The 15,435-nt window shown below is 44.0% G+C and overlaps 1 protein-coding gene across 6 annotated transcripts; it reads right to left on the reverse strand.

Moving 5' to 3' along the window:
* Positions 1–1,436: 1,436 nt before the first annotated feature.
* GIMAP6 (GTPase, IMAP family member 6) lies at positions 1,437–7,936 on the reverse strand. 6 transcript variants are annotated; one of them, XM_007983441.3, is made up of 4 exons: positions 7,720–7,879; positions 6,749–6,876; positions 5,597–5,681; positions 2,766–4,084 (listed from the first exon to the last, which is right to left on the reverse strand). In XM_007983441.3, the coding sequence occupies exons 1-4, from the start codon at positions 7,772–7,774 to the stop codon at positions 3,291–3,293; spliced, it is 1,062 nt and encodes a 353-aa protein (XP_007981632.1). In that variant the 5' UTR covers positions 7,775–7,879; the 3' UTR covers positions 2,766–3,290. The 6 variants fall into 6 exon arrangements, with proteins under 6 accessions (XP_037846886.1, XP_007981633.1, XP_007981632.1 ...); XM_007983439.3 differs by having other exon boundaries at positions 5,570–5,681; XM_037990957.2 differs by having other exon boundaries at positions 3,644–3,860.
* Positions 7,937–15,435: the final 7,499 nt, after the last annotated feature.

Here is a 15,435-nt window from a genome sequence, read left to right on the forward strand (position 1 = left end):
CTGAGATGCAGTACTTAATCCTAAAATATGACCCTTTTGGCATTTTAGTGGAAATATACAAGTTTTCCAAGGTCTTCTGACTTGATGGACTGGAACTTGCAATTTTCTTTGCTACTGTGGGCAACTGCTGACATCTCTGATCAGCTCTTTCAACCTCCACAGAAGTTTTCCTGGGATCCTCTGGAGAGTGCCCTGTGCTTGTACAGTTCAGGGTCAGCCAAGGATTTGAAGGGAGAAATGCAGAGCTTTTGGTGCCCACCCCAGAGATCCCCACCACTCCATCTCCCCGCTCTGCAGCTCTTTTATTTTGGGGAGTTCCCATGTAAATTTTTACCTGCTCTGGTTGTCCCAGGCTCCATCCTGCTACCCTCCAGGCCACTGTGAACATCTGGTGTGTGCTGTTTCTGCATCCAGACTGAATATTGCCTTAATGTGAAAAATCACATCAAGATGAGACCAGTGTGCTCCCCTCATCTTAAGGGTCATGTTCTCTGCAACAATGTCTACCTGCATTTGGCCATTTCCCATGCCTTCAAAGTTATTTTCTTAGTATTATAATTTTGAATTTTCTATACACTTTATAAATGTTATCACAAAAAGGTTAGAGGCTGAAACCTTTCTGTGACACTCCACACCTGCTTTGATCCACCAAGGAAGAAAATCCCTATACTGACTGAGCTCAAATTCTCCAAAGCCCTGTTTTTTCATCCTTCACGTTAGCGTAGAGATATTTTTAACAAACTCTATAAGCCGCTATTATCACAGCTTTGGCCAAGACAACCCTCCTCATCACCATCACCCCCCACCACTAATTTCTTACTGGTTGATAGACTAGAGTTTCTAGAACATACCCACACATGCCTTCCCCATTCTCCTCTGAAGCTGAAAGAGTGAGAGCTATGCAGAGACATCTGTCCCTATTCCTGAAATGTCATGGGTGCTTAGTAATAAAGGAGAGAAAACACCCTATTTGAGGTAATTAAAAACAACCTTTAATGAATGACATGTTTTGAGTGCCTTGCCAGTTAGTTGCTGAATGGATCTCATTTGGTCAAATGCTTGTGTTTTCTCCTATGACATTACTTAAGTTAATAGAGTTAAAATAATAGTGTCAAAATTTACAAAATTACTTCCTATCTGAATGAAAATGCAAATGATTCTAACTTTTACTTCAGTCGCTCTGGAGTTTTAAGTCTGTTCACTTAGAAAGAAAATGGTCTTGACTAACTTATACTTGAACTATTTACCAGTTCCCTCAAACTTAACATAAATGTAAGACATTGCCAACTAGAATACCAGTAAGATTTTTTTAGGGGGAGAAATTACACAATGATTTTAACTTTCACATAGAAGAAAAAAATGCCTGAGAATCGCAAGGTAAATATGAAAATTAAGACTGAGGCAAAAATTGGCTCCCACATTATAGTCAAAGCCACTGTAATCAAATCAATATTTTATTCATACAGGAGTAGAAAAGTAGAACACATGAACAGAAATAAAGATTCTGACACAAATCTTAAGGAGTGTGAATGAGAATTGAATGTATGATAAACGTTGCATTTTCAGTTCAATGGGAAATTGATTGCTTACTTACTAAATGATTGTGGCACAAAGGCCATCTTCAGCATACACCAAATAACTCTGTGCTCTGCTTTGAGACACTTTTCTGAATCTGTTAGCAAGAGAACTGCTGAAGCTTTCTCAGATGTCTGCTGTGTTCTAGGGAAGCTGGGGGGTGGCTTCAGAGCAGGAGGCCACAGGTTGGGTGTCTGGCTGTTGAGAACCTCCAACAGCGGACAAGTGTCCAGGTAGACCTGAGGCTGTGCCCTGTGATTTCTGATCATCTCCCAGCACTGTCCCCACAAGCTGTACTTCCCACCCCTCTCAGGAGAAAGTAGCTAAAGACCCCCTGCCAGGCAGCTTAAAGAAAGGAAAAGAGGAATATATTGGGGAGCAGTTTCCCCATTGCCCCCTATTATCTTCCCAAATGTTGGTCAACTCCCCAGGAACATCTTGGACCTCAAAGAAGTTGGGGTGCACCCGAGGTACCTCAGTCTCGTCTTGCAGGCAGGCGGCTTCCTGCCTGAGGCCTGAGTCAGGCTGATATCCTACTCCCTTCTCATCCTGTCCAGTATCACTTCTTATAAGCCCCAGCTGTAGCAACAGCCTTCCAAGAAAACATCACGGACTTCAGAGTTCTCCCATAGACCAGGTAGGCTGCCTTGCAAGATGTTTAAGTCACTCCACTGCTTCCTTTGCAGGTCCCCTTTCTTGCCTGCCTCCTTGCATTCGACCCCCACAAATACCTTGCTAGCGAACCCGTTTGCACATGCAGACACCCCATCCACATGCTCCCGTTATCAAGGGAGAAGGGAGGGGTGGCAGTGAAGGGTGAGGCAGGTTGAAAGTAGTCTGTGCCTTCTAGGAGGAGAAGGCAAATATCATGAGTGGCCATGAAACCCAGGGGAAAAGGGGAAGTAACAGATGCAAGTCGTCTCTAATAGAAGTCTACCTTGATGGGGTGGTGTGACCTCCTCTGCCCAAGTCCGCCTGCACCTCTAGGGGCTTCCATGTTCTGCAGCCACGACAAGGAACCACCTTCTTGACCACAGCCTCGCTTCTTGGATACCCCGCCCCCAACTTCTCCCATCATTCCCACTAGGAAGTTCCAATGGGGCTTGTTTGTTACAGTTCAAGAGTGAACAAAAGGGCTGCTCCTCCTGCCTCCATCCCTGTTCCTCCTTGCTCTCCTCTCAGCCCAGTCTCCAACCCTCCCCATGTCTCAGCACCACTGCCATGTTCCAGCCACCAGACACAACAGGCACCTTAAACCATCATGGTGTGGGGAGAGATGAGAAGTCATCTGGTCAACAGCTCGCACAGAGCTGCTGCACCAAGTGTGACTGCACGACTCCAGTGCAGTCAAAAGCTGTGGAAGTTACACAGAAGTAAAAGATACAGGCCTGCCCTCAAGAAACTTTGGTTCTATCAGAGTATAGGCAAGTAACCCATGAAAGGCAATGCCAATGAGATAGAAGGTCCAATAGGAAGACAGCATGCTGTTGGTGCACAGAGGAGGGAGGACCCAGATGTTCTGGAAGAAGGAATGAAGAAACTGGGATGTGATCTGGGCACACTGGACCCTGTCCTCCAGCCCCATGCCTCTCTTCCTACACCAGACATCATGACCTGGAGACTGGGAAGCACTCCATGAGATGGAAAGAGAAACAGAGGACTGGACACAGGGGTGCAAGGGCTGATGGTGTCCTTGGCTCAAGTCCAGCACAGGCTCAAAGGTCAGCCCTCCCCAGCAGGCGTCTGTGGGCTTCCTCAGATTCCTTCTGGATCTGGGACAGTCCTTCCATCCATGACTCCTCACCAGGCACGTCCTCAGAGCCCTGATCCTGTGTTACTTTCCTTTCCTGTAGTTCTTTGAGTGACAAGTTTTGCTGGGTATATTGGTAAGCCTTGTTGCTGTAATAGTGGCCTTCGTTTTCCCACAAGATGGCTTTGACATTCTCCATAAGCTCTTGCAGTTGGGCCTCCTGCTCCTCTCCCTGTGCCCTGTTGTTGAAGCTGCAATGGCGCCGTGCAACGGTCACATCCAGCTGGGCGAGGGCCTGGTTGTCAGTCTCTCGCACATAGTCTTCCAGGGAGCCACCGGCCAGGTCTTCCTTCCGGGTGAACACCAGGATGGTGTGACCCAGAACCCCCACTCCAAAGACCTCCTGCAGGCGTCTGACCACCTGCTGATCCTCATCTGTGAACCGGCCCAGCTGTGTCACCAGGAGCACAGCATGGGGCCCTGGGGAGGATAAGATGATGGCTTGGCGGATAGCGGCTGCTGCCTCCGGCAGGACCTGGGAGGACAAAATGTCAGGTGTGTCAATCACCTCAAGCTCCTTCCCAGCCCACTCTCGGCTCCCTCTCTGGGAGGTCTTGGTCACGGGTCTGGTGCTGAGTTTAGACTCAAAGACATTCCTGCCAAGGATGCTGTTTCCTGTTGCACTTTTCCCACTTCCTGTTTTCCCCACGAGAATGAGCCTCAGTCTCCTTGGGATCTTCTGTTCTTTCTCCCTTAGACCTAGAAGTATCCAAAGAAAGCAGAGGGAACTGGGGTTAGGGACCATGTACCCCATCTTGTTCTCACCAGAAGCCCCTGGGTGTACCCCCAGACTGCAGGGGCAGATTGTCAAAGACCAACATCTGCCCTGAAACCAGCGCTGGGCCACCATTCTGGGTCCACATCCTTGAAGGTGGGGCTGAACATTCTCTCCCAGTGGAAGAGTGGAGCCTAGAGAGAAAAGCGAGACTTGGCCAATAGAACACCAAGACACCCAACACCAGGGTTTTTAGACATGACTGGGGACGAAGGCAGGAAGGAAATTCCCTTCTCCTGGCCTTGCAGGTCCCAAGACCCAGAGCACATAAAGAAGTGACAAGTAATAGCCGGTTTCCCAGTCTTGTCTCCACTGAAGACATTGATGTATCTCAGATGACAGAGCATGAAGCTGGCATGTGGCAGCATGGGGACGGTCACCTCCTGGGCACCAACAGGTCTTGCTGTGGCCTGCCAGCCACCCTTGGCTCTGACCCACACACCAATTCTAACTGAGAGACACTGGCCTCCCTCCAGCTTCCCCAAGGTGGTTGGAAAGGAATTCGAGTGAATGGGCAGGAGTCTGGGCAGTAGATGTTCTTCCCCACCCACCTAGCCCAGTGCAGAGCCAGAGGAGACAGGAACCCCCATCTGAGAAGCCTGGAGCTAGCACACACCACTGGACTTTACTAAAGCCAAATGCATCACTTGAGATCTGGAGAGGATTCTTAAGGGAATAGCTAACCTTGATTGCTGTAACAAAAGGTCAAACCGGTGTTAGCACAGGTATTGGTAATTGGTAACCTACTGTAGTAGGTTAACATGGCTTTTTCCAGATGGCTCTGGCCATTTAAGTTCATAAAGTAAAAGGTCATTCATATTAAAATACATAATGAATCACAAATAATTTTTTCTGGCCAGGAAAGGGCTGGGTTTCCAGCCTTTCTAAATCCTGCCTGAAAGTTAAGCGCCTGACCCTGTGCAATGGCTTTAGGGAAAGGAACGCCCTCGATAAGGCAGAGCCCAGATGTGAGGCAGCAGCCAAGTACATTCTGCTTGTTTGCAAGGCACTTTCAACCTTATAACCGTGACAGCTCCACTTTGGAGTCAGTCAAACACCCACACAGGTTCTGTTGGTATCCAAGCCTTGGTCCAAGGCCACTTATTTTTGTCACACCCACTGTCAGCACATCCTTCCTGAGGAAGAACATCCACCATGTGAAAGTCTTTCCTTTGGGACTGGCATGGTGAGTTAGTCATTGGTGCTATTTTTTGCCTCCTTTTATCTACCATACCTATCCGGGGGTCTTTTTTCTTATTTTGGCTAGTGATAAGAAGGGCCCTACACCTCAAAGACCTCTGATGGTGACTGAGGTGGGTAAATTTCTGCGACCAGGGGACATCATCTGCCTCTCCAAGCACACCATGGTGGTGGAGCTGTGTCCCACCTGCACCCCAAATGTTTCCCACCTGCTCCTCTCTCCTCATTCGCTTTACCTCCTGACAGCTCCAGCACGGGATCCTGGGACAGCTCTTCTCGGGGATTCTCCTGGGGAATTTGTTTACATTCATCTTCCTCCATCTACATAAAAAAAAAAAAAATCATATGTTCTACTGACTTTCCAAATGAGTTTCAACAGCTACCTGCCTTTCGCCTTTCTCTTGCCAGAGGAAAGTTTTTTGCATTAGTTTAGGGTTGGGGTGGGACTGAGTGAGGCAATGGAAGAAGGGGTCTAAGACACTCTCTGCTGTCTTTAGGGACCCTATTTCTTTAGGGACCCTATCCCCCGCCCCCTCCACTGTGGTCTCCATCATGAGTTTAAGAGATTTTACAGATAAAGGTGCAACTGGCCTGGGACCTGAGGAATGGATGATATTTGGATAGACACAGGGTCTGGAACTGTTCTGGGAGGTGGGGGGAGGTGGAGGGGGAGGCAGTGGGGAGAAGGTGGGGGAAGGAAAGGAGGAGGAGGAGGAGGAAGGGAAGCACAGAAGCAGGTGTGATTCTGATCCTGTGTGCCCTGGGAGCAGTAGGAAGTCTAGTGTGCCTGGAGGACGTGAATGAGTAGGATGTTGTTGGAAGGGTCTTGGGGCCAGACTTTGGAGAAGACTGTGCAGTGAGGATCGCAGAGAACTGGGATTGCAGGGACTGAGCTGGGAAGGAACCCAGAGACCTCAGGGGAGATGCAACCACCAGTTAGGTCTGCCTGGGCCTCAGCATCCCATCAGTATGAATGTTGGGCCTGAACTAGATGCCTGTGAATGTCTCTTCCCCAATTAAGGTCCCAACATACTTCATAACATTTTTTAGAGCAATTCTTAGTCCTCTTTGCAAATTAGGGCTACATCATTCCCAACCAGGAACTCCTGTCCCCCTTCCCATGACAGCAATGTGTCCTGGCTTCATGGATTAACTCAGTTCTGTATGTCAAGATCCCGTAAGGTTCTCTCTGCGGATTTTCTCTGTGCGACTGAGGAGGAAGTTGCATGGTCCATGGCTGTTTTTCCAGATCATGTAGGACATTCATAACCAGATGAAACAGATCCAGATGAAGGGTCTGGGGTGTGGGGAAACCTAAGTCCAGGGGAACCTGATAGACAGGTTTTTCTCATTGCCACATTGTTGTATGTTTGTTCTACTCTGCTCACCTGGCAAACACTCCAGTCCTCCCCAGATCCCAGGAGTGTATATGTGGATATTGCTTTATGATTGGTAGATATCAATTTTGCAGTGCTGGGCTGGGGATGGAGGGAGTCCAGGAAGGTCTGGTGACTTTCTAGGAAGACAGAAAAAGCAGACCAGGCGGACAGTCTTAATCAAACCTGAACAGCCAGATTCTGGAAAGAGTCCAATATTTCACCTACCAAAGGGAGTTCAGTTCTTCCTAACTGGTGGTCTCTCAGTCTCTTTGTCCCTGACTTCCTTACATCCCTGGTGGAAACTGAGGCAACACTTTACCAATGTAATCTCATTCCTCCTTTAGAGAGAACAGGCAGGCAGCTTAACAGGAAATAACAGCTGGGTGGGACTAGGCTGTGGAATGCAGGAACCTGCAGTGTGCCCTCGCAGGGTTTTGGGGGAACGGGTCTGCACCCAAGGTGCCTCCCTGCCTCCTCCTGGACCCTGCCCGGAATGGCGCCTTCCATATTGGCCACAGTGTGTGTTGTCTCCAACACAGAAGATGGAACAGATAGTACCATCCTTGTCATGTTGCTCTGGAAGAAAGCAAAACTCAGAGAAGCATCTTGCCAAATATTAAACAGTGACTTTGTCACAGGGCAAAAAGTTCTCCAGACTTGTTGGTCACAGCTCTTTTTATCACATCACAAACCCACACACGCCACAGCACACAAAAATACACAACACACACACTTACACAAAACACATGTACCACTCACACACATGCAGATGAACACACACATACACACACAAACACAAATATACATACACAATACACACATATGCAAACAACACTCACATACACATACAACACAAACATCACACACACAAATACCACTCACATTCATGTTAACACATACAAACACGTAAACACACATATACAACACAAACACCCACACATACACATCCAAATATGACACACACAAATACTCAGACTTACCTCTGCACCAGCTAACAGGGAAGAGAAAGGGCCACGTTTCTTGTCTGTCAGCCATGCACTCTCACGGAGGAGGCAGACGAAAGCTTCCATGGTGTATGAACAACATGGAGGACAAGGCCGATGTTTGCTTATATTTTCAGCAAAACGTGATCGGAGAGCTGGGCTGGAGACCTGCCTTGAAACAGCAGTGTCTGCTGGAGATGGAGGAACAGGAAGTGGGCAGGAACACCCGCCCTCCTGAGTCAGGGAGCCTGCTGTTGCACTTTGCAGCCTCGGAAGTAGAAAAAGGGAGGATACTAGTGGTGGGATTATTTTTATCCTGAGCCAGGATAACTAGAATTCAGAGCTTAAAAAAAAAGCAGATGCCTCAGAAAGACCTGTGTCAGGAAGAGTGACTTTCTCCTGATCTCTCTTTTCTAAACCCCACCCCCTCCCCAGGGAACTTCTATGCCTCAGTATTGGAGCAAATGGTCATTGTCTCCTTTCTTCCCCAGCCTCTCCTTCCTTTAATAGTTTCTCTCAGGACAAGGTCTGATACTCATCACCTGTAAGGCATGAATCATTGGCAATTACAACTGTTACAGCTTCTAGAAGATCTGCACTATAAGAAGAGGGAAAATAAAAAATAATGTCTAAAATGTAGGGTTAAAGAGAGCACTTGTTATGAGAGAAGAACAATATTTTAAACAGAGGCTAAGGGAGAAAAACCCTCAGCATCCTCAAAAACATGTTTTCTAGGACTTTACTGACAGGTCTGATCACTGTGGCTAAAGGGAAGCCATTGAAGGAAGAAATTGAGAACGTAGGAGCATAGGTGATGATATTGTTACCACATGATTTTAAAATGTTAAGATTCCCTTAAAAAAATCCACTCAATCTACCATAATAGTTCTAATTTTCTTTTGTTCTGTTCTGGTTGATAGTCATGGTGTATTTACTAAAATTGTCACATAGTATGTGTGTGTGTGTATATATATTTTATATATATATATATATATATCTTCTAATGTTCTAAATTATTCTGTAAACACCCTGACATAATTAATTTTTTTTTGAGACAGAATCTCATTCTGTCACCCAGGTTGGAGTACAGTGGTGTGATCTCAGTTCACTGCAACCTCATCCTCCTAGGTTCAAGTGATTCTCAGGCCTTAGCCTCCCGAGTAGCTGGAATTAGAGGTGTCCGCATGCCTGGCTAATATTTTGTATTTTTAGTACAGATGGGATGTTACCATGTTGGCCAGGCTGGTCTCGAACTCCTGACCTCAAGTGATCTGCCCACCTTGACCTCCCAAAGTGTTGGGATTATGGGCATGAGCCACCGCGCCTGGCCTAACATGATTAATTCTTAAAAGTCATGTGTTGATCTTTACCATTCCATTGCCTAAGTATTTAGAAAGTATTTAGAATGTTATTACTCCACTCATAATTGAAATTAACCATCTATTTTGAATTTTAATCATTTCCATCTTCTGCAAGCTGACGCTGGAGAGTTGCCCAGACCTGCAGTTGACTGAGCAAGCCAGGGATCATTCAGCTCAGTGTTCAGTCAGCCACGAGACTTGGGAAGTGTTTGTTACTGCAAGGTAATCTGGCCTAACCTGATTGATGTAGCATATGAATCTGATGTTGGTTCTTTTGGGTTGCTTTTATTTTTTGTTTTTCTTTTTTGCTGACTCTCACTTTTGGTGATTTCTTTTCTGGAATTACATTCACAGTCTTTGACTGTGAACTTAAGGATGGAAATCCTTGAGATTGAAATCAAGGTGGCTTTACTCCAAAGAGGATTTGTGTATATTTTTATCAGGAACTGACAAGGGGGTGCTGGCACTACTAAACTGTGACCACTTCAACCCCATTTTCAGATTTCTGGCTTAATCCAGAAATTCCTCAATCTACAACTCACTTTACAACTGATTCCAAATTTAGGCTCCAGAGAGTATGGCTGAGAGCTTCATTTGCTCCTGGGGCAACCAGTCTTCCCTTTGAGTTTATGGCTCTACTGCCATTTCAGTTTAAGTTTTATTTATTTATTTATTTATTTATTTATTTATTTATTTATTTATTTATTTCGTTATTTAAAAAAATTTTTCCCACATGGTGTTATCCCTCACTTCCTGCAAGCCAAATAATGTATTCTGTTGTTTTGTTGAGGGAGGTCCTCTGTATCCTAATGTCTTAAACATAGCATATTTACAAAGAATGTAATTCACAATCTCTGTCACAATCTTGTTTCTTTTTTTATTATTATACTTTAAGTTCTGGGTACATGTGCAGAGTGTACAGGTTTGTTACAAAGGTATACACATGCCGTGGTGGTTTACTGCACCCACCAACCCGTCATCTACATTAGGTATTGCTCCTAATGCTATCCCTCCTCCAGCCCCCCACCCCACAGCAGGCCCTGGTATGTGATGTTCCCCTCCCTGTTCCATGTGTTCTCATTGTTCAACTCCCACTTATGAGTGAGAACATGCAGTGTTGGGTTTTCTGTTCTTGTGTTAATTTGCTGAGAATGATGGTTTCCAGAATCATCCATGTCCCAGCAAAGGACATGAGCTCATCCCTTTTCATGGCTGCATAGTATTCCATGGTGTATATGTGCCACATTTTCTTTATCCAGTCTATCATCGATGGGCATTTCGGTTGGTTCCAAGTCTTTGCTATTGTGAACAATGCCAAGATAAATATAGGTGTGCATATGTCTTTATAGTATGATGATTTATAATCCTTAGGGTATATACCCAGGAATGGGATTGCTGGGTCAAATGGTATTTCTAGTTCTAGATCCTTGGGGAATTGCCACACTGTCTAACACAATGGATGAACTACTTTACACTCCCACCAATAGTGTAAAAGCGTTCCTATTTCTCCACATCCTCTCCAACATCTGTTTCCTGACTTTTTTTTTTTAAGTTTTTAGAGTTATTTTCATTTGTTCTATTTATTGTTTTTGTTATTATACTTTAAGTTCTAGGGTACATGTACATGTGCCATGTTGGTGTGCTGCACCCATTAACTCATCATTTACATTAGGTATATCTCCTAATGCTATCCCTCCCCCCTCCCCGCTCCTGACAATAGGCCCCGATGTGTGATGTTCCCCTTCCTGTGTCCAAGTGATCTCACTGTTCAGTTACCACCTATGGGTGAGAACATGCAGTGTTTCGTTTTCTGTTCTTGAGGTAGTTTGCTGAGAATGATGGTTTCCAGCTGCATCCACGTCCCTACAAAGGACACGAACTCATCCTTTTTTATGGCTGCATAGTATTCCATGGTGTATATGTGCCACATTTTCTTTCTTTTTTTTTTTTTTAAAATTTATTTATTATTATTATACTTTAAGTTGTAGGGTACATGTGCATAACGTGCAGGTTTGTTACATATGTATACTTGTGCCATGTTGGTGTGCTGCACCCATCAACTCGTCATTTACATCAGGTATAACTCCCAATGCAATCCCTCCCCCCTCCCCCCTCCCCATGATAGGCCCCGGTGTGTGATGTTCCCCTTCCCGAGTCCAAGTGATCTCATTGTTCAGTTCCCACCTATGAGTGAGAACATGCGGTGTTTGGTTTTCTGTTCTTGTGATAGTTTGCTAAGAATGATGGTTTCCAGCTGCATCCATGTCCCTACAAAGGACACAAACTCATCCTTTTTTATGGCTGCATAGTATTCCATGGTGTATATGTGCATTGGGAGTTATACCTGATGTAAATGACGAGTTGATGGGTGCTGACGAGTTGATGGGTGCAGCACCGCAACATGGCACAAGTATACATATGTAACAAACCTGCACATTATGCACATGTACCCTAGAACTTGAAGTATAATAATAATAAAAAAAAATAAAAATAAATAAAAATAAATAAATAAAAAATTAGGTATAATACCTGAAAATCAATAATAAAGTATGTTGATTAGTTAAAAAAAAAAAAAAAGAAAGCCTGATGTGATACGTCGGGTAATGGGAACTGAGGGAAATAGGCCTTCACTATGAGGCTTTATGTTAAGTGGTTACAGATTGCATTGTGTTTGATGTTTGCTGTAACTGTAGTCAGAGGTTTCAGTTTCCTCCAGTATCCTTGTTTAATCTCCTCTGATGTCTTCACGTGTCCCTAATAACTCCTTGAGTACAGTACCAATGCTTGCTGACTTATGAAGCAGTTACATGCCAATAAACCCATCATAAGTCAAGAATATCACATGTGGAACATACATTCAGTACTCTGATAAACCTATTATGAAGTCAAAAAATTACAAGGCAAACTATTGTAAAGCAGGGACCACCTGTATGTGTCTTGTAGTTCTTTCAGCTGCAGTCCACTAAGCCATGATGTGGTGGTAAGAAGTGAGGCAAGGAAAACATTCTATACATTTAGTATTAAATCTGCCTCACTCTTTCACTGGGTCTGTGTTCCTGGGCTGTGGCCTTCACAGGTTTTCCCCTCCCCTCCCCTCCCCTCCCCTCCCCTCTCCTCTCCCTTCTTTCAGCTCCCTACTCGCTTAGTTGATCCAGGCCAAGTCTGCTCCCCAGTTGTCTCTTCTGCCTCATTTTCTTACAATCTTTCTTATTCTCTGTGCTCTGGCCTTGCTGCACTTCTCTTAGTTAATTGAGGGTTTTATCCCATCTCTTGTGTCCATAAGTATTTTGAGGAGCTGGAACCAAGATGTTTCTCAGGAAGTGTGTCATCTAATAAAAATATCTTGGTAAATATTTTATGTGAAGGTGGAGCCCTGAGAACATGGGTCAGCAAAGGGTAAACCAACCAAATAATTATATGAACTGCTCTTATTTAGCAAGGAGTTGCCTCGCTTATAAATATTTATTAAAATGGTACAAAAATATCAGCAAACTGTTCTTTCAAAGAACAATCTTGCGTTAGCAAGTAGGAATGCAAAGATAGGTTAATATTAGGATATTCATAAATAATTTCACTGTGGTAATATATCCAAAAAGAAAAATAATTTGATACATTTATATGTTGAGAAGGCAATTGATAAAGTTCAACCACTATTTGATTTTTAAAAATAATTCCTTGTAATACAAAATAGATAGCTGTATCTACCTCAACATCAAATCCAGCATCATGCTTAGTCAGGAATTAGACAATCCTTCAACCTAAAGTCAGGTAAAAGGAAAACATGTAATTGTTCCTTATTACCCCTACAGTTTTCTAGAGCAAGTGACTGCAGCAATGATAAAACAGAAAGAAATTGCATGCATAAAAATTGTAAAGCTGGATATAAAATTATTTGCAGATAATATGATTTCATATCTGTGAAAATCAAGACAATAAACTGATGAACTACTGGAACAATAGGAGAATTTAGTAAGTTGGTGGGTGCAAGCTAAATACAAACTATAAAAACTTACTAACATACAAATAATAACTGATTAGGTATAACACATGTTATATGGTTTGGCTCTGTGTCTCCAATGCAACCTCATGTTGAATTGTAATCCCCAGTGTTGGAGGAGGGGTCTGGTGGGAGGTGACTGAATCATGGGGAAAGACTTCCACTTTGCTGTTCTCGTGATAGGGTTCTCATGAGATCTGGTTGTTTGAAAGTGTGTAGCACCTCTCCCTTCTCTCTCTCTCTTTCACCTGCTGGCCATGTGAAGATGTGCCTGCTTCCCTTTCACCTTCCACCATGATTGTAAGTTTCCTGAGGCCCCCCAGAAGCAGAAGCCAGTATAGCCCACAGAACCATCAGCCAATTAAACCTCTTTTCTTTATAAATTATCCAGTTTAGGGGCTGGGCGCGGTGGCTCAAGCCTGTAATCCCAGCACTTTGGGAGGCCGAGATGGGTGGATCACGAGGTCAGGAGACCGAGACCATCCTGGCGAACACGGTGAAACCCAGTCTCTACTAAAAAAAATACAAAAAAAAAAAAAAAAAAAAACCACTAGCCGGGCGAGGTGGCAGGTGCCTGTAGTCCCAGCTACTCAGGAGGCTGAGGCAGGAGAATGGCGGGAACCTGGGAGGCGGAGCTTGCAGTGAGCTGAGATTCGGCCACTGCACTCCAGCCTGGACGACAGAGCGAAACTCCATCTCAAAAAAAATTAAAAAATAAATAAATAAATAATAAATAAATTATCCAGTTTCAGACATTTCTTTATAGCAGTGCAAGAATGGACTAATACATCACTTTTTAAAAAATAACAAAAAGATAAAATACCTAGGACAAACTTCTAAAATGTGTAAACTCTGTGTAAAGAAAACTTTAAGAAACATCTAAGGGGCTGGGCACAGTGGCTTATGCCTCTAATCCCAATGCTATGGGAGGCAGAGGCAGTGAATAACCTGAGGTCAGGAGTTCGAGGCCGGCCTGGCCAGCATTATAAAACCTTGTCTCTACTAAAAACACAAAAACCTAGCCGGGCATGGTGGCAGGCACCTGCAATTCCAGCTACTCGGGAGGCTGAGACAGGAGAATCACTTGAACCCAGTGAGCCAATACTGTGCCACTGCATTCCAGCCTGAGCAACAAGAGTGAAACTTCATCTCAAAAAAGGAAAAAAATAGGAAACTTCTGAGGATACGCAGCAAAAGAACTCTCATAGAAGGCTTGATGAAACTGTACATTGGTAAAAACCACTTTGGAAAATTATCTGGGCTGGGCACAGTGGCTCACACCTGTAATCCCAGCACTTTGGGAGGCCAAGGTGGGTGGATCATCTGAGGTCAGGAGTATGAGACCAACATGGTGAAACCCCACTTCTACTGAAAATACAAAAATTAGCCAGGCGTGGTGGCACACACCTGTAATCCCAGCTACTCGGGAAGCTGAGGCAGGAGAATTACTTGAACCTAGGAGGCAGAGGTTGCATTGAGCCAAGATCACACCACTGCACTCCAGCCTGGGCAACAGAGTGAGACTGTCTCAAAAAATATATATTATCTGGTAGTATCTATGAAAGCTGAAGGTTACACATAGCCAATATTCAGCCATTCTACTCTTGGGTGCATACCCAACAGAAATAGGTGTTCAACAAAAGATAATGCCTATAATATTTATAGCAGTGTTGGTCATAAAAAAACTGAAAGCAATGCAAATATTCATCTACAATAGAGACCAAATGAATTGGGCTATATTCACACAATAAAATCAAATACAGGTATGAGAAGACATAATCTATGCCTACATATTATAATATGGATACATATAAAAGCTTACAGCAAACAAATTATGACAATTCCCTGAGCTGTAAACTTGTATGAGCCTTTTATTCCACATGTGTTACCTCAACAAAAACTTAATATCAGAAAAAAAGAAGAAAGAAACTAAGACACACATAGGCACATGAAATTCAAAAAAATGTAAGTGTGTAGGATACCTGGAAAGAAAAACAACGTACCATTAAAAAATCAGTAAATTATTTCTACGTTACCTGTAAATTTAATTCAATGTCAGTTTTTTACAAGCCTCTGAAAATGTTCTCTTCTAAACTGGAGTGAAAACTTGGTTCTGAGGCACAGGTGGAAATTACCTGTAAATGTAGTCAGGACTCCAAAAACAAAAATAACCTCATAGGCCACAGTCATAAGAGCAAGCACCCTGCATGCTCTGCAATCTATTACCACAGCCCAGGAGGTAATAAACTAACAATAAGAGAATTTAGTAAGTTGATGGGTGCAACTCAATACAAACTATAATGATTTACTAACATACAAATAATAACTGATTAGGTATAACTCATGTGATATGGT

Source organism: Chlorocebus sabaeus, chromosome 21, assembly GCF_047675955.1.
Source record: "Chlorocebus sabaeus isolate Y175 chromosome 21, mChlSab1.0.hap1, whole genome shotgun sequence".
NCBI classification, from domain to species: Eukaryota; Metazoa; Chordata; class Mammalia; order Primates; family Cercopithecidae; genus Chlorocebus; species Chlorocebus sabaeus.

Bases quoted from the DNA above. Each gene is read 5' to 3' on its own strand.
- GIMAP6 (XM_007983439.3), bottom strand. From the start codon at position 7,774: ATGGCTGACAGACAAGAAACGTGGCCCTTTCTCTTCCCTGTTAGCTGG. The intron at 5,682-6,748 runs GTGAGCAGAGTA...TTTTTTATGTAG, and splicing joins AGGACTGGAGTGTTTGCCAG to ATGGAGGAAGATGAATGTAA. The intron at 4,085-5,569 runs GTGGGAAACATT...GGATACTTCTAG, and splicing joins GAATGAGGAGAGAGGAGCAG to GTCTAAGGGAGAAAGAACAG.